At 40.9% G+C, this 24,219-nt stretch overlaps 1 protein-coding gene and 2 long non-coding RNA genes across 3 annotated transcripts; 2 read left to right on the forward strand and 1 right to left on the reverse strand.

The window, feature by feature from the left end:
• Positions 1-1,674: 1,674 nt before the first annotated feature.
• On the forward strand, positions 1,675-23,601 carry LOC121405171. Its single transcript, XM_041595778.1, has 3 exons — positions 1,675-1,997; positions 23,253-23,404; positions 23,465-23,601. Exons 1-3 carry the CDS (start codon positions 1,675-1,677, stop codon positions 23,584-23,586), a joined length of 597 nt encoding a protein of 198 aa, XP_041451712.1. The 3' UTR covers positions 23,587-23,601.
• LOC121405116 lies at positions 2,318-2,703 on the forward strand. The gene is made up of 3 exons (XR_005968379.1): positions 2,318-2,359; positions 2,481-2,524; positions 2,634-2,703. It is a non-coding gene; the product is annotated as an uncharacterized LOC121405116 (long non-coding RNA).
• LOC121405117 lies at positions 15,552-15,874 on the reverse strand. The gene is made up of 4 exons (XR_005968380.1): positions 15,840-15,874; positions 15,741-15,773; positions 15,646-15,678; positions 15,552-15,585 (listed from the first exon to the last, which is right to left on the reverse strand). It is a non-coding gene; the product is annotated as an uncharacterized LOC121405117 (long non-coding RNA).
• Positions 23,602-24,219: the final 618 nt, after the last annotated feature.

The raw sequence follows: 24,219 nt of genomic DNA on the forward strand, positions 1-24,219 counted from the left end.
TCAGAGGTAGCGCTTGTTTGGAAAAAAAAAAAAAAATAAAATATGGAAAAAATGAACAAAAAATACCTTTTTGAAGGCGGCGGGCCCAACTGCCAATTGGGAACAAAGCAAACGAACAAGGGTTGTACATTTGGTACCTGATCGCGCTCCTTTGTTCCCAATGGGCAGTTGGGCTCGCAACGTTCCAAAAGGTATTTTTTGTTCCTTTTTTCCATATTTTAGGTTTGGTTAACGAATTTTAGCTCCATAGATTTTAATGAGCGATACCTTAAACGACGCCAAATTAACGCACCTATACACAAAAAAAATAGAGGACACAAGATATAATTTTTTTTCGACTTTTCTTGAGTTTTTAAAGTCAAAATTTCGTAAAAAATACCCCACAAAAATCATCATTTTTGCATTTCAATGCTTTATATCCCGGACGGTAGCTGAAATCCAAGTGTTTGGCATCAACTTCTAGCTGTTTCAATTATTTTTTCAAAATAGCAAAGTTCTTTACAACCAGACGTAAGATACTAGAGTTAGTGAAAAAAACAAGCGCTACCTCTGAAAAAAGCTAAAAAAAAAATACCAGACTTCAAAAATTCTTCAAAAAAAAGTTCTGCCATAGAAAAAAAACCATAATTCTTTAAAAAATTTTAAAGCCCCATATCTATCAGAAAAAGTCGGTTTGGATCCTTGAGGAAAAAAAAAGTTCGATTTTGTCGAGTAGTGTTATTGAGCTATGTTGTATTTTAGGTTATTTGGATCTAGTTGATTCCTTCGTCTGTGATAGTAAATCAAATTTTCATTATTATCGTATATTATGCCTATTTCTGTAAGTATTTTAATATGCTTAATTGTTAGCAGATATAATGAGTTATTAAGGGGTGGCTCCACCTGTGATACGCTCTTAGATATTAAGGGATTTTTGTTGTCTATATTTGTGAGTATAAATTTTTTTGTGTTTTCGAAGGCTATTTTTATCTATTCTTTTTATTTTTGCTAGTTTATACAGTTTTATATTTGCTATTGTTTTATTATTCACTTCACCGGGAATGGGGTGATAGGCACGTCTTAAAATTTTTCTCTCGTGAAATCGGATTTTTTCCATTTGGATGGATGGTAAGTTAATCCATGCCACATGTCCGTATGTGAGAATGGGCTGTATTAGTTTTTTGTATATTAGTGTTCGTATTTTTGTGACCTTGTGAAGGTACCCTTCCCAACCACCACCACCTACCTCATTCCATCACGGGTCTCAGCTCCCCACCTACCTCACCCACACGTCATCTTGTAAAATTAGTTATATATTTTTTTCATTCTTTTTAGTTCTAAGCCATCCATATTAAATAGCCAATATTTTCATTATTTTTAGTTCTAAGTCGTCCATATTAAATAGCCATACAAGTTTAAATATAGCGCCTATCCTTTATTGAGGGACCAGAAGCCTCACCCTGACCGGAACCGGTTTAGAACCAGTACATCGGAACCAGCATGGGAACCAGCACATCGGAACCCGCACATCGGAACCAGCATAGGTACCAGCCCACCAGAACCAGCGCAGGAACCACCACCGCGAGCGAAGAGAAAGAAATTAAGAGCAACGACACCAAAGAGAGCCGAACTCCCACCCCCCCACATCACCGAGCATGGAACGCTGCTCACGCCGTAGCGCAAGCGCACGCAACAATGAGTAGGAGAGAAACGCGCAGACTCTCAGCCACGACCAGTGTCCACGCCACATGGGGAGACTCACCGACTCCCGTGAAGAAGAGCGGAGAGAGCCGAAAAGCCGAAGCGCCAGCAGAGGCTAGCGGCAGAGAAAACACAGATTTGGGAGCCAAGGAAGGCACGCACCAAAGAGAGGATCGGGACAGAAGTTTTGACTCTAGAACTGGCCGGTCGCAAGCGGAAAAAAGTAAAGTGAAAGTGGAAGCAGAAGACGAGGAGCGGAACAGGAGCCAACAGAAGTGGAACACCAGGAAGACAGGAGCGGAGCAGGAAGGAGAGGGGTAAGCTGGCCTCACGTAGATGAGAAGGAGAAGAGAGATAGGTGCGATCGTAGGGATTAGGGACACACACACACTCGCACAGACACTAAGCTACCCTGCAGTACCAGAAGTGAGCGATGACAAATGTCAACTACGCGTCATTCAAGATTTTTTCTCTGCCGCTGCAACAGACGAGTAGAATATGACGTCGACGTCGCGATCGACGCGTCGGTCTGACAACTCTTTTTTTTCTTTGTTTCTTTCTGTTACGACTCGTGCCGTAACAGAATTCGGTTTTGCCGTCGGCATCGACAACGTTGTTAGAATTATGCGGTGAAAAGTGAGACGCAGGTTTTGTTTATTTTGGGCAAAATTATTATCAGGTAAGTGCAGTGTTTCATTTAATTAAAAATAGTCTATTGTGCGTTGTAAAAAATGAAGAAAATGTGATAGTGCGAAATTAAATTTTTGGACGAAATTTTTCATTTCCAACAACGAAAACAGAAAAAAACCACCCGATTGGTTCTTGCGAGTCTTGAGTCGAACAGGTACATATCTTGGCGAGTGTTTTGTTTTTGGCGCAAATGCACTGCTGATCTACTGAGAGCATTGTTAACAAATTGAGAAATATTTTAATTAACCCATCTTATTTTAAAGGCGATACAGTTGAATGACCACGACGACCTTACGATCATGAGCAAATCAAAAAAACTAAAAAGGTTCTGTGGAAAAAAGAACACACAGCACAAAAATGTGAATATGTATACATTTTTATAAGAAAACAATAAATAAAAGAAATTTAATATTTTAAAACAGAATTTACCCATGCCTTTTTCATCAAAATATCAAAAATTTTTACTTAAATACATCACTTATTAGGGCCTTACTTTTTAAGGGAAATTCATCGCTTATTAAGGCCTTACTTTTCAAGGGAAATTCATCGCTTATTAAGGCCTTACTTTTTAAGGGAAATTCATCGCTTATTAAGGCCTGACTTTCGGCTAATTCTCGCTTACTATGTCATCGATTATGCTCCTAGGACATCCCTGTGTTAAAGTAAACAGCCCATCGTATGGCAGGTCATCGCTTATGTCATCGAGCTGCATGACGTTGCCATCGATGTGTGGTTGCTTACACATCGCTTACCCGTACTGCAGGGTAGCATTTAGGTCACCCCCAATGATTACTGGTGTATTACCTGCACCATATCTTGTCTGGACGTTGATATGCAATGACTGCACCATCAAGTGGCCCATGCGACACCAAGCCGAAGCCTGTTACGCGCGGAACCCAGGCAGAAACGCAGCCCTCCTCCCGCCCAACCGACCGAGGGGCGCTGCCGCATGACGCGCGACGCGTGTTACCGAACCGATCGCGAGCATGCAGGAAAGATAGGTGTTAGACTAAAATTCGAGGAAAATTAGAGCTAAACACAACTCAAAGAGCTAAGCATGCAAGGATAGCTAAAAAATATAACTAATTACGGGAAAGGTATGTTAGTATTAGTGATTTAAGAAGAGGAAGGGAATTAGTAGTTGATATTATGTGGTAGAGGGAATTGAAGTCCGAGCAAAGTACCCTAAATGGTTCGTGCAAGGAATAATTCGATCTACAAAGCGGAAGGAAAAGAGGAATGAAGTTTCTAGTAGATCTAATAGGAATCGTAAAGTTTATGCGGCTCAACAAGTCAGGGCTATCTACATCACCCTTGATCAGGTTGTGCATAAAAATCACACCAAGCATTTTTCTACGACTAACTAAGGTTGGAAGGTTTATTAAAAGCAATCTACGAGGATAAGATGGCAGTCTCACACCTGCATCCCAGTTAAGGCCACGCAGAGCAAAAAGTTTTTCTGGACTGATTCTATACGGTCCTGGTGTACTTTGTACTGGGGGCACCATACACAAGAGCCGTACTCTAAAATCGGACGAACAAGCGAGATGTAGATAGTCTTCGTTCAATAGGGGTCGTCAAATTCCTTTGACCACCTCTTTATAAACCCAAGCACACCCATGGCCTTATTTACCATGGTAGAAATGTGTTCAGAATACTTTAACTTTGGGTCTAATTTAACACCAAGATCATCAACCAAGGGAATTCTCTCAAGAGAACCACCGCAGAGGCTATAAGGAGCCAAAAGGGGGTTGGAGCGATGAAATGTCATTACTTTGCATTTCGAGGCATTTAGGTGTAACATATTTGCACATCACCATGATTGAAAGTTATTGAGATCGGATTGCAAGCGAGAGTGAAATGACATGTCCTTATACTGGACACAAAGTTTAACATCATCCGCATACATGAGTACTCGAGAGTTTGTTAATACTGAAGGCAGATCATTAATAAAGAGTGTGAATAGTAGGGGGCCTAGATGGCTGCCCTGTGGTACTCCAGAAGTAACCTTAACAGGTGAAGAGAAGGAGTTTTTGAAGAGGAATCTTTGAGACCTAGAACAAAGGTAGCTAGAAATCCATCTCAAAAGATTAGGCGGAAACCCTAAAAGGTCAAGTTTTTGTGCTAAAAGGGAATGGTTTACAGAATCAAATGCTTTACTAAAATCAGTGTAAATGACATCAGTCTGCAAGTTACCTTGAAAGCCTTTAATGATAAAAGAGGTAAACTCTAATAAATTTGTGGTTGTTGATCGTCGCCTTATAAATCCGTGCTGGGACGGAGATATAAGTGATTTGCAGAGATGTTGCAAGTGCGGAGTTAAAATTTTTTCAAACATTTTAGGAATAGCGGATAACTTAGATATACCCCTATAATTATTTGCATCAGACTTGCTACCTTTCTTATGGAGCGGAATAATAAAAGATTCCTTCCAGATGGGGGGGAAGCATGAAGAGTTAATGGATAGGGTGAATAGTTTAAGCAAGGGTCCACACAGAGCGTCGGAACAGTACCTGAGTACACAGCCGGGAACTCCGTCGGGACCTGGTGAAAACACCGGCTTAACTAGTCGAAGATCATGAAGCAGTGAGCTTTCATTTAACAAGGGGCTAAAGATGCCATTCGACCTTGGTAAACTGTATGGATACGGCTGACCAGAGTAGCTTTCATGAGAATAGGTTGTTTGGAAAAATTTGGCAAAAAGATCGGCAATTTCCTGATCATTGTTTGCTGACATATTGAGAAAAGATAACGAGGATGGATGTACGGACGTTCTACGCTTACTATTTACGAAGCTGTAAAACTGTTTAGGGTCCTGTGAAAATCGTATCCTGCATCGAGATAGGTAGTTCTTATAGCATTGAGCGTTAAGAACGGAGAAATTTGACCGAGCTATTACATAGTGAGAAAGAGAAGAGGGAGAACCAACTTCTCGAAATTTTTTATAAAGTCTTGATTTTAAATTTTTTAGCTGGATAACTCCTTGGTAAACTAAGGAGGCTTTCCAGATCTAACCGGACAAGAAAGTGGGACACAAGAATCAAAAAATGTGTCAAGTACATTGTAAAAAATGTGTGCCTTTCATAACGTCAGTGCACAAGTACAGAGCGGACCAATCAAAATCCCTAATAAGGTTATTAAGCTTCGTAAACTCGGCTTTACGAAAGCAGCGGACACGTTCAGATAGCCTACTCATTCGATCCAATACAGTAGGGCCAATATCGACTGACACTTCGAATGTAGGATGGTAGGAGTCTTCAGGTATACTGAGCGGAAGGGCTCGGGTTAACAACGCTATGGTCGGATCCGAGACAAAGCACAGATCAAGCAATCGACCCAAGGAATTTTTCACATGGTTGACTTGAGACAGGGATAGGTCTAGCAAGCCGTCGATAAAGTCATGTCGTGACATGGGCACAAGGTTATTAGACTCGTTTACCGAAGACCAAACAGCACCTGGCAAATTAAAATCACCAAGAACTATCATATGGTCTTTATCTTATAGCGAGGAAGAAACAGTTTTTAAAGCGGTCAGGTGATGCTCGTATATTAAGATATCCGAGGAAGGTGGAATATACGAGCAAGTAATGAAAATGGAAAAGCCTGGGAGAATCAGTTTTACGCACAGGAATTCCAGGTCTTGTTGAACCTGGACCATGAAATGTTCCGACGTGAAATTTGAGTCCACTGCTAATAAGGACCCCACCTCCACGTCGAGACGAACGGTCATTTCTAAAAATTGTGTACCGACCTGCCAAAACTTCGGAACTAAGGATGTCCGGCTTTAACCAGGTCTCGGTGAACACAATAACGTGGGATGAGAATGCGAGACTCTCAAGGAAAAGAGTGCTGAGCTTACTACGCAAGCCTCTAGCATTCTGGTAGGTAACTACAAGAGAGGAAGTTAGTTTTTTGGATGGGTGGAAGTAGAGGTGGAAGATGAGGATGGAGATGGAGCACTGGTCTGAATGCTAGGAAGAGTAATGGGGGGCCTATTCTTTTTCTTAGCCTTAAACTCTTTAACCACCAAATGCTCTGGCCAAAACTTGGCGGAACAAATGGTTTCAAATTGAGTTGGGGAGACGCTTATCTTGAAGGAAGATATCTCCCTGGCGTAAGAAAAGTTAAATTTTTCCACCTTTAAGCCGACGGCTTTTATTTTGCTTTGTATAAAAGCGGTCACATCATTGGATGTGAGGTCAGGGGCTAGCCGCGAGACAAAAACTTGTCGCTTTGGTGGGACTCCCACCAGTGGTTTTGGCACCACAGGCCTAGTACCTGTGATGGCAGTATCCGGTGGTCCTGGACATCTATTAGCTGGTGGGAGCAAAACTGAGGGGATAGTTAAGGGGTTGGGTGCGGACTCGATGGACACGGACTCTACAGACATTTCTAACTGCATACTCTCCGAAGTGACGCATTCGGCTCCCGAATCTGCATCACCAGCAGCGATCGTTGCCCTTGGAGTAGCAAACGTAATCAACTGCTGCACTAAGGGAGTGGTCGGAGTAAGTTTTTCGGCTGCCGGCGGACATGAAGCAGTCGGCACTTGCAAGTCCCGCGGAGTAGACTTCTTGCGCCTCGGAGACTCAGCCAGCAGCTGTAAACTGCTGAACTGAGTGTTCATGGCCAAGAGCCGATCATACTGCTGTTTAAAGCCTACGATCAGCTCTTTGAAGCCACTCCGCGTCTGCCTCATGAACGAACGCATGTCGTTTTCCACAGCACGGCATTCCTCACAACTATAATGTAGGCCGTTGTTTTGGGAAATGGCGTCTCCTACACGGCCCGAGATCCCTACACATTTTGCGTGCACTACGCTTTCGCAAAGCCAGCAGGGGATATTGGGCTGGTCATGGGTGATCTGCTTCTTGCAGGTTTTTTTGGCACAGACGACAGAAAATTCCATATTTATGTCTTTAATTTTTTTTTTACTTCGGGAAAAAAAAAGTTCAAAACAAATAGCAATCAGACCACTGTGCAGAGCAAATGCTTAGAGCAATGCTTAAAGCGAAATCGGAAAAAAAAAGAGAGGAGAAGTGGTTGCAGCAACAGCTTATAAGTGAGAGCGTTACTGCACAAAAGGTTACAAGAGCGAGAGCGAAAGAACAGTTATTGAGAGTTAGGTGATAGAGAGAGTGATAGACGGCAATAACTACGACAAAGAGCGGCTAAATGTAATGAGAGGGAGTACTTACGAAAAGCAACAACACAAACACACGACTAACCGACGCACAAAATTAATTAAATAAGTTGTGTTTTTACACAATTATCAGGCATGCACCCGCGGTAAAAGTATGATTTTAATGTAAGTTAGTTAGAGAGTTAAATTATAGTGCAGTGCGCGAGCATCCCCTAGCGGAGGAGATGTAGAATCTAAATGGAACATGTACAATCTACATGTTAGATGTAGGTTATTGTGAGGTCCTATTTCAGGCTGAGGTATGCATCAGTCTGTCCAGGGTCCGCTACAAAAAAATTTGTAGATTGTAGGTAACTTCAGGTGTCGGGCTGGCTTGAAAATGCAGTAGGCAAGCAAGAAATGATGATGCGAGAGTTTGGTTTTTGGTTGTTCTTGGTTTATTCAGTATCTATTCATTCACTTAAATCTTTTACGTTTCTACTCTGGCTTGTAGTTGAATGGTGCGCTGGTGGACTGCGGGTGTGTGACTAAGGGACAGCCTAGTGCAGTGTCTTGTGTTCGGGCTGATGGACTGCCTACTCTTTCGGCCGATCTTGGCACTTTTATGCAGCTGGCGATCGCACCTGAGACCCGGAAATAATTGCTTATTGCTAACTTATGATTATTGGTGACAATAATTGTGGGGCGTGGTAACTAGGTCAGAGCTTGGTGGTCAGTGTGTTTTGATGAGAGTGTTTCGCGGATGGTGTGGGCTGCAGTTGGGAATTGGGTTTTTGCTACCTCTGCATCGCAGAAGGTGATATCTGAATTTGGGCCGGTAGGTCGATAATTTTATGCTGGCTTGACTTATTGTAAAATACCGCAAATGATATTTCTTATGTAGGCCGTCGATTGCGAAATGTCCCAAGAGGTGGGGTGTTTTAAATTGTTGTGTGGACAAGAATGTGTAGAGTTGTTGATCGAGAGTTCTTAATTAATTGTGTGCGTTGCGTAATTTTATTTCCCGGAGGTGCTGACACACCGCTATTTGTGGAGAACCGTGGCTAGAGCCATGGTTCGTTAACTCTGTGGTTTGATTATCAGTTTGATTATTGTCTCCGGCCAGCGTGGATACGCTGACCCTCCGTCGTTTGTGACGAGACATGACTAGAACCATGGTTAGTTACAATATACATTGTAGATGTAGATAGCAGATGTAGATTATTCTAAAGTTCTAAAAAATCATATGCTCAAAATTGTATATACTAGCTGAGTACGGCTATAAGTAGAGTCGCGTCCCCAGAAGCGACTAGCACGTTCCTTCTCGTTTCTTCTGCATCCTTTTATTTATCCTTCGATTGTGGTTTTAGGTCTCTTACGTGAGCCGTCCGGGTTTGTTTGTCCCCATTTTATCTAAGCTTGCATATTACCGATGAAATGAAGTCTACCACTTGGTAGGGACCCTCATACTTTGGGACCAACTTGGCCGCGAATCCTTCCGCTGCGTTTGACAGGTGGTGTTCCTTGGTCCATACCACCTCCCCGATTTTGGGCTTCCACTCTCTCTTCCGCAGGTTGTAATGCCTTGCCTGGTCCTGGGCTGCCCTTTTCTAGATTTCGGCTTACTAATTGGAACAACTCCTTAAGCGTGTGTGTTTCCTGCCCTGTGCCCAGTGTCTCCTCATCATATAACGCCTTCGAAAGTCGTGGTTCTCTCCCCTGTGACACATATGCCGGCGAGGAGTGGAGTCCGCGACTCCCGAATTCACGGCCAACATCAATTCGGGCCACTTTTCATCCCAACCCCTATGATCCCCTTCGGTGAATTGCGCGATCATATTTTTTACCGTCCTATTGGTTCTTTCCGTTGGAGTCTCCTGTGGCGTGTATGGAGCCGTAAATTGATGCCTGATCCCCATCTGCTCGAGGAATTTCTTGAACTCCCGGCTGGTGAACTGGACTCCGTTGTCGGTCACTATTACCTTCGGTACGCCGAACCGGAACAGTATGCGTTCCCTGACCGCCTTTATTAGCGATTCTTCCTTATCCTTTCCTAGCGGGATAAGCTCCGTCCACTTGGAGAGCCGATCCACCAACACTAGCAGCATGGAATTCCTATGTTTTGACCACGGCAGTTCACGAAGTCCGCGCAGACTGTAGCCCTAGGCTCTTCCGGCACCTGTGTCAACATTTTCCCTGCTGCCTGCAGCTGGCTTGGCTTGAACCGTAAGCACGTTTCACATTTCCTTACGTATGCGCGAAAGTCCCGGTGCATCCCTGGCCAGTAGTATCGCGCGGCCATTCGGGTCGCCGTCCTTCTGCCGCCCACAAGGCCCGCCTCCGGGGAATCATGATTCTCCTTTAAGACCCGTTCACGCAAGTCCTTGGGCACACAAAGTTTCCATGCCGCCACCTCCTCGTCGCCGGCCCCATGAGGGATGTGCCGGTATACTCCACCTGCCTCCTCTACGTAGTCCGGGAACTTGTCTGTCGGTTTCCGGGGTGCCGTCCCCTCCTCTTTCCACACGCAAGCATCTTTCCGCTATGGGTTGCCGGGAGAGCGCGTTCGCGACCACATTGAGTTGTCCTTTCCTGCATGCTATCTCGAAGTCATACTGCTGCAACTCCAATGCCCTCCTAGCGACCCTTCCCGTCGGGCTCTCGATACACTTCAAGGCCATGTGGTCAGTGATCACCTTGAAGTGGTATCCTTCCAAATATGGCCTAAGCCTCCTTATGGTCCAGACTATGGCGAGGCACTCCTTCTTCTGAGTAGTTCTTTTCCGCCCCGTTTAGAGATCTGCTGGCGTAGAAGATCATTAAGAATTAAGCATTAAGCATTAAGTGATTACCAAAGACCTTTACAGAGGCGCTCTCGCTGAATTGGAGCATGCCACAATCCTCGAATGTCTCAAAGAGTCCATGGAAATGGTTCATCAGAGCGCCGAAGCCAGATGTTGTCGTGTCAATTTCACCCTCTCCCCCTTTTCCGTGTCTTGGGTCAAAGTCGCCCCCAGACCGTAATCGCTAGCATCCGTCTGGAGCACGAATCGTTTTGAGAAGTCGGGGCATGTTAACACAGGGTCCGCCACCAACAAGTTTCTTACGGCCTCAAATGATTCTTGTCGTTCCGAATTCCATTCCCAAGCTGCCTTTTTCTTTAACAGTGCTGTTAGCGGTTGAACCAACGCGTTGGTTGCAACGTCGCGAAGCCTGGTACGAATCGCCGATACCAGGACGCTACTCCCAAATACTGACGCAGCTCTTTCACGTTGGCGGGTGGCTTTAGCTCAGCTATCGCTGCGACCTTCTCTGGATCAGTGCATATCCCTTTGCTTGTCACCTTTTGGTCGAGGTACCTCAGTTCCTTCCGGAAAAATTGGTATTTTTCCGCGTTTAGCCGCAGATTGGCGGCCTGTAGTCTCCCATTCCGTTCGTCCGATGACTTATGTCGTCCTGATATGCGAATGCGTGTGGCATCATCTCTAGTCCTATTACCCGGTCCAAAGCCCGCTGAAACGTGGCCGACGCCGAGTGTAGACCAAATGGCTTCACCTTCTATTGGTATAGTCCCTTGCCGGGTACTGTAAATGCCGTGATTGGCCTACTGGCCTACTCCTCCAGTGGAATTTGCCAATATCCGTCCTTCAGGTCCAGAATACTAATGAATCGTGCCTCCCGTAGGTGGTCCAGAATGTAGTCGATCCTAGGCATTGGGTAGGCATCTTTTACCGACTTTGCGTTTACCTACCGAAAATCGACACACAACCTCCACAGGCCGGTCTTTTTCCTCACCATCACTATAGGAGAGCTATACGGGCTCTTGGACGGCTCAATACATCCCAATGCCAGCAACTCGGCCACCTTCTGGTTGAGTTCCGCCTGCATTTTGGGGTTCTTGGGGTAGTATCTCTGTTTAATCGGCTGCCCGTCACTCATAGTGATCGTGTGCACCGCCACATTAGACACTCCCTTGAGCTTGGCGAACTCTTCTAACTCTCGGGCCAGGAACGCCTCTGTCGATTCATGCACCCGCGGTAAAAGAATGATTTTAATGTAAGTTAGTAAGAGAGTTAAATTATAGATAAAAAACACCGGCTGTTTAAGTTAAACAAAAGGAAAATGCGGAGCGCAAAACAAAAACACGTCTGGTCACTACGAAAGAGAACGAACGATGATATCTATGTATTGATTTAGAGAGCTTTTTGAGATCTGTGCTAAGAAGCTGATCTTTTGGTCGTTTGTATAGTGAAATTGCTATGATTGCCTTTTGGCCTTGATTGGTTTGATATTTTATTTCGATGGCAATTGCTTCAAGGTGTTTGAGAGGTTTAATGTTGATTGGTGTATATTTGATATTTTTCCGAATGCAAATTGCAACAGAGCCGCCTCTTTTCTTATTGTTATTGTTATTGACTTTGATTTGTGTTGCTAATTGCTCTTGGCGAACAAATTGATAGTTATTTAGATGTATTTCATTTTGAATCAATAACCCTATGCTCCGCTATGAACATTATGCTTGGCTTGTGTGTATTTAAAAATTGCTGAAGTTCAGCTCTCTTGTGCAGAGAGTGCAGCGAGTTTACGTTTTGAAAAATACATTTTAGTGTGCTCATATTGAGGAGGCCAATGAGGATGGGGACACGGTGGATATCTGTATTAGGAAGTCGAGTATGACTGATTGCTTTACACTGCGAAGATCCTCTCCTTTAAGGGAGGAAAACTCCGAGTATTTTGTTGTCACTGACCTCATTATTGCGATACAATCAAAGATATTTCTGCCGAATATATCTTGTACATCATTATTGAAGCTATCAATTGTTATTGTGTGGTTGTTTATGTTTGTGGGATGGGGTCTTTCTTGTTGTGTCTTTGGCCTCTCCCGCAGTTTATTGATGTGTGCCTCCAATACAGGATTGGAGGTGATTGGTGATCTTGTTTGATTTGATTTAAATTTATTGTTATTAAATAATGATGCAAAAGTTTGGTTATTTTTAATAATTGATTGACATTCTGATTTGCTCAAATCATGATTTGGTATTGCGTTTTGGCCACCCCTATTATTATTATTATACCTGTTATTGTTGTTTCTTTTCAGAGTTCTAAGTTCCTGAAGTTTTGTAAGCGTTGTCTGCCGAATCGGACAGATTTTGGCATTAGCTTTGTGCTGCCCCTTGCAGTTAACACATTTAATGTCTTCGGGACGGATTATAGTCACCCAAGAGAAAAAAAACCCAAAGAAAACCCACAACAGAAGATTTGTGGACAAGAAAAACAGAAAAGAAAATTGTGTAGGTGCGTTAATTGGCTCGTTTATCACTCATTTCCCTAAAATATGAAAAAAATAACAAAACCGGGGTTCACCCATGGGAACAAGCCTCGGTACCATGCCCCTTGTCGTTTGCTTGATTGCAGGCCGCAAAGATTTGTCAACCTTCCTTCTGATTTTAAAGTCAAAACCCCACAACACATGCTCCGAATGATATTAGTATTTGGGCTTAACTTAGCTGTTTTAATTATCTTTCAAAATAGCAAAGTTCTTTACAACCAAAAGTAGTTCTAGAGCTATGTGAACTACTAAAAAAGCAAAAAAAATCCTAAAAAAAAGAACATATCTTAAAAAAATTGCCCCATCTATCAGAAAATCGGTTGGATCCTTGAGGAAAAAAAAGTTCGATTTGTCGAGTAGTGTTATCAGTCTTTTTTATTGGGCATTGCCCTGGATTATGCTCGTTCAAACATTTTACACATCTGTATGATAATTTGCAATTGCTTGCAATATGTGAAAATCGTTGACAGTTGTGGCATTGGACGATTGCGTTTATATGTGGTTTCAGGGGTTCTACTGCTATGCGGCAGTTTAGTAATATCTTGAGGTTTAGTAATTGCCTAATGCTTTCATGGTTTTTTATACCCGTACTCAAAAAAGGGTTAAGGGGTATATTAGATTTTTGGTAAAAGTGGATGTGTGCAACGCAGAGAAGGAAACGTTTCCGACCCCATAAAGTATATATATTCTTGATCAGCAATCAATAGCCGAGTCGATATAGCCATGTTCGTCTGTCCGTCCGTCTGTCCGTCTGTCCGTCTCGATGAGCGCCTGGATCTCAAAGACTATAAGAGCTAGAGAAACCAAATTTGGTTTCCAGACTCATGTGATATCACACTGCTACAAGTATATTTCAAAATTTCGCCCCGCCCTCTTCCGCCCCCACAAAGAACGAAAATCTGTGGCAGGCACATTTTTAAAGATACGATAAAACTAAAAACGCATTATCGTAGAGAATGACCATATCTACCATATTGCCGAATCTGAATCAGATCGGATCATAATTATAGCCAAAATGAAGAAATTAATTATCTGTTGTTTCCCCCCGCCTCCCTTGCCAAAAACACGTTACTCATTCTCTTGCTCGCTCGCACACTCTGCCGCGTTCAGTGCGCGAGAAACCCCTAGCGGTGGAGATGTAGAATATGAATGGTGCATCTATAATCTACATGTTAGATGTAGAATTTACATTGTATATGTATATGTAGATAACAGATGTAGCAAAAAAATGTAAAATGTAACCCATTACCCATTCTAGTTCTTGGAATACTTGGTTTAAGTCTTTAATTTTTACCACTTGGGTAGCGTCGTTGATATCAGGAGCCTGAGAATGGTCTTGGGGCTGTGCATGGGCCGCACCAACCTCCTCGTCGTCGTCCCCCATTCCGGCCCCGATCATATTGACGCCGATGCTCCGACGCCGCTGTTCCGTTTTCGATGTGTAGGTGGACGCTATTTCGCCCTTTTCGTTTTTTAGTATCGCTGTTAATTGGTTGGTATCCGACAGCCACCTCAATTGTAGTATTATTTTGCTGCTGCTCGCTGTTGTTTTTATTTTGTATTTTTTTTTCTTATTATAATGCGCCTCTCAATGTTGGGCTGCCCATCGGTATTGGTTTTGTTGTAAAAGGTGAAAATTTCGGCTCGGGACTTGTCCCTTGCCGCTCCCTTTGGGCCATCCTCCGGTCTTGAAAAAGACCCTGAGTTCCGTTGGCCGTTAATGCTCGTGTTATTAATGTTTTTTGCTTTTATTCCGATTCTATAATTGGTTTTTGCTCTCACTCTCCACATACGGCTTTCGGTTTATTTTGAATGTTTTCTTTTTTTGTTTCACAATGTTTCCAATAGTTCAAGTAGTCCAAATAATTCAAGTAGTTCAAGTAGTTCAAATAATTAGTGCTGATGGCTTTGGCGTGGCTGCTTTTATTGCCAAGAGCACTAACCATACAGTATATAGATGTGCCAGTTAATACAACGAAAGGGGCGCAGCTGAGGTTTCTGTCCCAGCACCCCCGGGTCTTTGGCTAGGGTGCTGGGACCATTCGGCTGTGGTGCTGAGACGTTCTGGTCGTGGCCCTGAGACGTTCGGCATTTTTTCGACATGTTCGATTCATGACGAGATGTGAAAGCAAGCCGATAATTGCAAGTGTGTGTGTGTACGCAGACACGACAAAATATTTATGAATTCTTATTTTCCGAAACAGTTTTGAGTTTGTTTTGAGTATCGTTTCCAGGTTACGTAAATGTGTGTGTGTGTCATGTCCCTCTAGTACCAGGCAGCTAGTTCGGTACCGGTCGCCCCCCCCGCCCCCGGCCCCGCCCGGGCCTCCGCTCTCCCGTAGCTGGTTGACCAGCAGCTTTCTGGCTTTATAATAAATAAATTAAATACAAAATTGTGTTATATGAATGTTTAATTCAAAATTCTTTTAAAATTCAAACTTAAAATATATATTAAAATCTAGCCTAGCCTAAACAGATTCTAACTCATTTTTTGGTTTGGTACACCTTTGCTTGAACACTCGTTTTTTCACCCTCTGCATCGCTTTGCGCATCAGCATTTCTGGTGCTTCGTCTCCAGGCGGAATACATTCTGTAATAATTATATGTTTAATTTAATTAAAATATAATAAACACTAGTGTACTTTACCTAGCAAAGCTCCATAAAACTCCGAGGCGCCCCCCCCCCTCCGGATAATTTGCTGATACAAATATTAATCTTTATTAGTCTTACCACGAACAACGGCATTTTCCTGCTGTAGATTTTCTGAAAGTACATATTTATTTCGATTTATTAATTAATATAATATCACATTTATCGTCTTACCACGAAAAAGAGCATTCTCCCGCTGTAGATTTTCTGAAAGTATATAAATATTTCGATAATACAAAAAATGTTATATTAATACTTATTCGCCTTACCATGAAAAAGAGCATTCTCCCGCTGTTGATTTTCTGAAAGTTTATAATTAATTCGAGTTATTTATTCCAATTTTATATGGAAACAAAGTTTGTATTTACCTGTCGACTTCTTGACCTCTTCCAAAATTTGCTTGTAGGTTTTACACTGCTCATTTTCTAAAAAAAATAGTATTAGTTTTGTTTAATATAAAATACAAAAATACTTACCATTGCTTGACATGGTGAAACGGCTAATTTTTCTAGGTGATGCCATATTTCGTTATTAATTTTTTTGCTAAAATAAACAGATTTATATATATATATATATTTTTTTTTTTTTTGGTTTGCGGACCATGGTAATTAGGTGAATCTTCTAAAGATACCCTTTAAAGCCGACGATAAAGGGCATGCCCGATTCGTGTTGAAAAAACACGCCTACGGACTAAACGCCCCCAATATAAATCTGTTTTTATTTAGGTACTGACAACATATTTAAATTTAAATACAATGATGAAGCAATGGAATGACTAAAATATTTCCCTCATACGGTAAACCTACACCTTTATTTTGCAAATCTACAAATTCAAACCTTTCCTCTATTGCTATGGTTTCCCTATTAACTAAAACTATTCCTAGTCCGATTGAGTTTATAGGTTCCTCATAAAAGATTCTGATATTTGAAAGTCTTTTCCCTATAACAGCTCCTCCCTCATTTGCCGTAAACCCTGTCACAATAATTGGGATATTATCAAAACTATCAGGTTCCTTTTCTGATAACACAAAATTATTAAAAAAGCACTTACTACCCACTATCCTAGGATTTTTCTGTACTTTTATTTCCATTCTGTTTTCACTAATTATTCTAAATATTTGTTCAAGACTTGCTAGGCTTTCGAACACATTTTTTTTAAGTTTGTAAATAATTTTCAAACGCATACGAAGAGCCGGAAATCGGATCTCCGATTTGATCTACAGTCTCCTTTACGTGCAATAAACTGTGTACATTATAAGACACGCTATTTTCACCGAATACAATTGGAAAATTGTGAACAAAATGATCTAAAATGCGTTGACAAGTTTCCTTATTGTATTGTACTGCATAACATTCTATATGAGCAATGAAGTAACATAAACTCATAATAAAAGTCGTCACTGACTTCGTTTTTGAAGGCAATGATTCCGGTGTACAGCAAAAATTGTCTAAACTCCGTGGCCTTACAGTTACACAATTCATCTAAAGATCTAGGCCTACGCGCAAACTCTCTGGGAATAAATTTTTTTTAGGGACACTAGCTGATATTTTTCTTATCAGTTAAGCAAAGCATTCAAAGAAATGTTTGTTATTATTGTTGTTGTTGAGGTACAACAAAACTTTTTGTTTCTAAGGTTAAGAGAATAAAGTATCTTTCAGAGAAAACTAAGTTCGCATGTGTTATCTACATTAGTATTGAAAATATCGTCTGTTAAACATTGCATATGGCTAAAAAAGCTTGCCGTACGAATTAATAGTGGTCGGGGCTCGTAGCTTGGCAGCTTCAACGCCATTTTCAGAATGTTCAAATAATGGAAGAGCTAAATATTGATGGACTTCCATTATTCAGAAGTTCAAGGACACAGCTATGGCCCGTATTAGTTAGAGTCAACAATTTTCCAAATGTTCCAGGGTTTCCAGTTGGAACATTTTTAGGAAAAAGTAAGCCCCATAGCTGTGAGCAGTTTTTAGCAAAATTTTGTTTAGAATTTAAAGAATTAAAGAATGGCGGTCTATCCATTTGTGGCAGACCTATAAATATTGTTATTAGGGCCGTAGTTTGCGATGCTCCAGCAAGAGCAGTTATTAGTGGCACCGCAGGCACTCCTTAGTACGGGTGCGCCAAATGTACACAGATAGCCAGAAAGGTAGACAGGATTTTGACCTATAGTACTACTTCAGGAGTTTTAATTACCAATGAAGATTTTGCGCATAGAAGATATCCTTGTCATCATAGCAGTCAGTATTTAAATTGTAGGTCAATATTAGAAGAAATTAACATTTCCATGGTGTCACAGATTCCCTTTGATTCTCATGCATTTAGAAGCAAGGAGTGATGCGTAAGTGTTCTTAAGGTTGTCAATAATAAGTTAGTAGTAAAAATTTCGAAAGGTCCAGAGAACGCATTTAGAAAAGCTAGTGTCCCTAAAAACAATTTATTCCCAGAGAGTTTGCGCGTAGGCCTAGATCTTTAGATGAATTGTGTAACTGGAAGGCCACGGAGTTTAGACAATTTTTGCTGTACACTGGAATCATTGCCTTCAAAAACGAAGTCAGTGACGACTTTTATTATGAGTTTATGTCACTTCATTGCTCATATAGAATGCTATGCAGTTCTAAGCTACAGTACAATAAGGAAACTTGTCAACGCATTTTAGATCATTTTGTTCACAATTTTCCAATTGTATTCGGTGAAAATAGCGTGTCTTATAATGTACACAGTTTATTGCACGTAAAGGAGACTGTAGATCAAATCGGAGATCCGATTTCCGGCTCTTCGTATGCGTTTGAAAACTATTTACAAACTTTAAAAAAAATGTGTCCGAAAGCCTAGTAAAATTCTAGAACAAATATTTAGAAAAATTAGTGAAAACAGAATGGAAATAAAAGTACAGAAAAATCCTAGGATAGTGGGTAGTAAGTGCTTTTTTAATAATTTTGTTTTATCAGAAAAGGAACCTGATATTTTTTTTTTTTAATGGAAATATCCCAATTATTGTGACAGGGTTTACGGCAAATGAGGGAGGAGCTATTATAGGGAAAAGACTTTCAAATATCAGAAGCTTTTATGAGGAACCTATAAGCTCAATCGGACTAGGAATAGTTTTAGTTAATAGGGAAACCATAGCAATAGAGGAAAGGTTTGAATTTGTAGAATTGTAAAATAAAGGTGTAGGTTTACCGTATGAGGGAAATATTTTAGTCATTCCATTGCTTCATCATTGCATTTAAATTTAAATATGTTGTCAGTACCTAAATAAAAACAGATTTATATTGGGGGCGTTTAGTCCGTAGGCGTGTTTTTTCAACACGAATCGGGCATGCCCTTTATCGTCGGCTTTAAAGGGTATCTTTAGAAGATTCACCTAATTACCATGGTCCGCAAACCAAAAAAAAATATATATATATATATATATAAATCTGTTTATTTTAGCAAAAAAATTAATAACGAAATATGGCATCACCTAGAAAAATTAGCCGTTTCACCATGTCAAGCAATGGTAAGTATTTTTGTATTTTATATTAAACAAAACTAATACTATTTTTTTTAGAAAATGAGCAGTGTAAAACCTGCAATGGAAGGGTCAGGTCGGTAAATCACTTGTTCCATATAAATTGGAAAATAACTCGAATTAATTATAAACTTCAGAAAATCAACAGCGGGAGAATGCTCTTTTTCATGGTAAGGCGAATAAGTATTAATATAACATTTTTTGTATTATCGAAATATTTATATACTTTCAGAAATCTACAGCGGGAGAATTCTCTTTTTCGTGGTAAGACGATAAATGTGATATTATATTAATTAATAAATCGAAATAAATATGTACTTTAAGAAAATCTACAGCAGGAAAATGCCGTTGTTCGTGGTAAGACTAATAAAGATTAATATTTGTATCAGCAATTGGAGTTTTATGGAGCTTTGCTAGGTAAAGTACACTAGTGTTTATTATATTTTAATTAAATTAAACATATAATTATTACAGAATGTATTCCGCCTGGAGACGAAGCACCAGAAATGCTGATGCGCAAAGCGATGCAGAGGGTGAAAAAACGAGTGTTCAAGCAAAGGTGTACCAAACCAAAAAATGAGTTAGAATCTGTTTAGGCTAGGCTAGATTTTAATATATATTTTAAGTTTGAATTTTAAAAGAATTTTGAATTAAACATTCATATAACACAATTTTGTATTTAATTTATTTATTATAAAGCCAGAAAGCTGGTGGTCAACCAGCTACTGGTAATCGAAGGGTAATCGATCGGGAACTAGTTGTTGACGATCTACTGGTAACTAGGCCGTACCCAGCGCCAAAGCAACCAGCTACTGGTAGTCGAAGGGTAATCGATCGGTAACTAGTTGCTGACGATATACTGGTAACTAGGTCGGAAATAGCTCATAAGCAACTAGCTACTGGTAATCGTAGGGTAATCGATCGGGAACCAGGGGTGGTTACGCCCTAGGACATGCATGTGTTAAATTCTCCGCTGAAATACATTGTCGGGGAAACGAAGCGGAACTAGGGACATGAGAATGGTAGCTAGTTCGGCACCGGTACCGAACTAGTTGCCTGGTACTAGAGGGTATATAATTGTGCGTCCAAATACGGTTCAAATAGAGTATGGTATGGTTTTTGTATGTGTTATGTGGTGTTATATACATATGTATGTATGTGCACTAATAAATTAAATGCATGCAAATCAAACTCTACTATACCATACGTCTGTGCCAAGAATTGAAAGCGAGGTGCAATTTTTCCAGCACAAAACAATTTATATATGTATTTATATAGCTTTCAATTTTTTTCACAAATACCTCAGGCTCTGCGTTTGGATCTTTAAGTCCAGCTGCCACTTTCCTCTTGCAGTCTGTGCAATCACAAGGGGCCATTTGTCTTCTAGGTTGCAGCAACGGGGTCTGTTCGGGAAGCAGCAGGTAACCAGTATCCAGCAACGGTGAAGCAGCAAGTATATCGGCAGGGTAGCAGCAACGGTGAAGCAGCAGGTATGGCGGCAGGGTAGCAGCAACGATCAGCAATAGGCGGTGAGGGTATTGCGCGGCCGACACGATGGTTTTGGCAAGGCTTTTATATTGGATACACAAACACGACACTTTTATTCTATAATATAATAAACTAGTTATATTTATTATAACTTTCTTTATGCAAACTGTGTCACTGTCACTTTTATTTGTTGCCTTTTTATACCCGTACTCAAAAAAGAGTTAAGGGGTATATTAGATTTGTGGTAAAAGTGGATGTGTGCAACGCAGAGAAGGAAGCGTTTCCGACCCCATAAAGTATATATATTCTTGATCAGCATCAAGAGCCGAGTCGATATAGCCATGTCCGGGTGTGTTCTGTCCGTCTTGATGAGCGCCTGGATCTTAGAGACTATAAAAGCTAGAGAAACCAAATTGGTTTCCAGACTCATGTGATATCACACTGCTACAAGTGTATTCAATTTCGCCCCGCCCCCACAAAGGACGAAAATCTGGGGCAGGCACAATTTTAAAGATACGATAAACGCAGTATCGTAGAGAATGCCCATATCTACCAGATTGCCAAATCTGAATCAGATCGGATCATAATTATATCCAGAATGAAGAAATTTTCTGTTGCTTCCCCTGCCCCCTCCTGCCGACAACAACACAACTCATTTTCCTTCTCGCTCGCACACTCTGCCGCGTTCAGTGCGCGAGCAACCCCCAGCAGAGGAGATGTGTAATCTAAATGGTACATGTACAATCTACATGTTAGATGTAGAGTATACATTGTATATGTAGATGTAGATAGCAAATGTAGCAAAAATAAAATGTAATATGTAAAATTTTATTTTTTTAAATTCTAAAATTCTAAAAAATCATAAGCTCAACAATTTATATGCTGACTGAGTACGGGTATGAGTAGAGTCGCGTCGCTAGAAGCGACTCACACGTTCCTTCTCGTTTAATTTATACTTTACGTCCACCCGGGGGCGCCATGAAAATTTAGAATAGTTTTTCTAAATGAAAAAAACCGAAAGACTTGGGTGGCGTAGAGTTTATTAAAAAAATGCGGGACTAACGAAGTTCTCGTGCGCTCGATCGAATTCAATTTCAACGATTATATTCTAAAAGTCATTACATTTCGTTCTAAGCCTAGCTAACCTACGGTGGCAAAGCGGGGCGAATTCGCCTTGAGCGAAAGAGCGAGCTTTTATTGCGCTCCCGCCTTGCCCTAACCTACTTACACTAGACTTCAAGAATTCAAAAATAATCTTAACATAAAACATTGACGAAGACGATGACATGACGAAACAATACCCCTTAACTCTTTTTTGACGGGTATAACAAAATGAGGAAATTAATTTTCAGTTGCTTCCTCCGCCTCCCCCTGCAGACTCATTCTCTTTCTCGCTCGCACACTCCGCGCGTTCAGTGCGCGAACAACCCCTAGCGGAGGAGATGTGGAATATGAATGGTACATCTATAATCTACATGTTAGATGTAAAATATACATTGTAGATATAATCAACAGATGTAGCAAAAAAATGTAAACTGTAAAATTTTTTTTTTTAATTTTAAAATTCTAAAAAGTTATAAGCTCTTAAATGTATATACTGACTGAGTACGGGTATAAGTAGATTCGCGTCCCCAGAAGCGACTCACACGTTCCTTCTGGTTCGATCTGAGTACTAGGCTTAAAAAAAAAAATTTTAAGAAATTCTGGCATTGTTCTTTTCAAATAGAGTCCCACATCTCTTGACGTTTTATTTTTAGGTCAGAAAGTGTTCTTTGAGGCTCATTTTTTAGGTTTCTTTTCACTATGCCCCATATATTCTCGATTGGGCATAGGTCTGGGCTATTTGATGGCCAATCTAAGACCCCAATTTCCTTATACTGCAGCCATGATTTGGTTCGTTTGGCAGTATGAGATGATGCTCCATCCTGCTGAAATGTATATTTACCACAGTCAGCCAGTTTTGGTATTGATGGCAGCAAACTTTTCTCTTCTATGTTAACGTATTTTTCCGCGTTAACTATCCCCTCAATAAAGTGCAGTTGTCCTACCCCTTTGGCAGACATACAACCCCACACCATTATGCTTGCAGGGCACTTAACTGTCCTTTTCAGGCAGTCTTTATGGTACGCTTCAGTTTTGTTACGGACGATTCTCCTTCGCGCATCACCGACACACACATCAAATTTAGATTCATCGCTAAATATGATGGTGTTCCATTGCCTTTGAGTCCAAGACATCCGTTCCCGAGACCATTTTAAACGCTTCTTCATTTGACGAAGCGTAAGCAATGGTTTTTCGTTGGCCTAAGAGTAATTTAAGCTATTGATTATGTAACATATATAATCACTATACATACTTTATAGAACTTATATCCAATATCTCGCAACTGCAGGCGCGTCCATTCACGCTTTACACTTTTTCCGATTTTATCAGACCAATCAGAGGCTAAATTTCTCAAACTTTGTCGACGATCAGACTTCACAATTGTGGCCAGGGCTCTTTTGTTACGAGATGTTATTACCGATTTTCGGCCTCTATTTGCGATATTATTTTCAATATTGCCATTTTTCTTAAAATTGTTTACAATGCTTTGAACGGACGACTTAGCCAGATTTAATTGCTTGGCTATTTCACCAAAAGTGTTCCCCGATTTATAATAATCAATAACTAAACTTCTTATTTCGTTGAAAATCGGCTTACCACGTGCCATCGTTGCTAAACTTTGACTAATTTGAACCAATTACACATTTCTTACATTCTGCATTGTATGAATGATTCCAGATTCAACAATAAAATCCATTTTACAGCCAGCCGGAGTGCTCGTCAACTTAAAATTTATTTTAGTGACGAAATCGTACTGGCGTATAATGTGGATGGAGTACAAGGGAAGAAAGCCCTCAGGAGCCACTCGGAGTTTTATGGAGCTTTGCTAGGTAAAGTACACTAATAGTGTTTATTATATTTTAATTAAATTAAATATATAATTATTACAGAATGTATTCCGCCTGGAGACGAAGCACCAGAAATGCTGATGCGCAAAGCGATGCAGAGGGTGAAAAAACGAGTGTTCAAGCAAAGGTGTACCAAACCAAAAAATGAGTTAGAATCTGTTTAGGCTAGGCTAGATTTTAATATATATTTTAAGTTTGAATTTTGAAAGAATTTTGAATTAAACATTCATATAACACAATTTTGTATTTAATTTATTTATTATAAAGCCAGAAAGCTGCTGGTCAACCAGCTACTGGTAATCGAAGGGTAATCGATCGGGAACTAGTTGCTGACGATCTACTGGTAACTAGGTCGGAACTAGCTCATAAGCAACTAGCTAGTGGTAGTCGAAGGGTAATCGATCGGGAACCAGGGGTGGTTACGCCCTAGGACATGCGTGTGTTAAATTCTCCGCTGAACTAGGGACATGAGAATGGTAGCTAGTTCGGCACCGGTACCGAACTTGTTGCCTGGTACTAGAGGGACATGACACACACACACATTAACGTAACCTGGAAACGATACTCAAAACAAACTCAAAACGGTTTCGGAAAATAAAAATTCATAAATATTTGGTCGTGCCTGCGTACACACACACACTTGCAATTCTCGGCTTGCTTTCGCATCTCGTCATGAATCGAACATGTCGAAAAAATGCCGAACGTCTCAGGCCCACGACCCACAGCCGAATGGTCCCAGCGCCCTAGCCGAAGACCTGGGGGTCCTGGGACAGAAACCTCAGCTGCGCCCCTTTCGT

The sequence above is a fragment of the Drosophila obscura genome, unplaced genomic scaffold (assembly GCF_018151105.1).
Source record: "Drosophila obscura isolate BZ-5 IFL unplaced genomic scaffold, ASM1815110v1 contig_75, whole genome shotgun sequence".
NCBI classification, from domain to species: Eukaryota; Metazoa; Arthropoda; class Insecta; order Diptera; family Drosophilidae; genus Drosophila; species Drosophila obscura.

Coding starts and splice junctions, on each gene's coding strand:
- LOC121405171 (XM_041595778.1), top strand. CDS start 1,675: ATGAGTAGGAGAGAAACGCGCAGACTCTCAGCCACGACCAGTGTCCAC. Junction 1,998..23,252: donor GCGGAGCAGGAAGGAGAGGG/GTAAGCTGGCCT, acceptor GAATGATTCCAG/ATTCAACAATAAAATCCATT. Junction 23,405..23,464: donor GTTTTATGGAGCTTTGCTAG/GTAAAGTACACT, acceptor TAATTATTACAG/AATGTATTCCGCCTGGAGAC.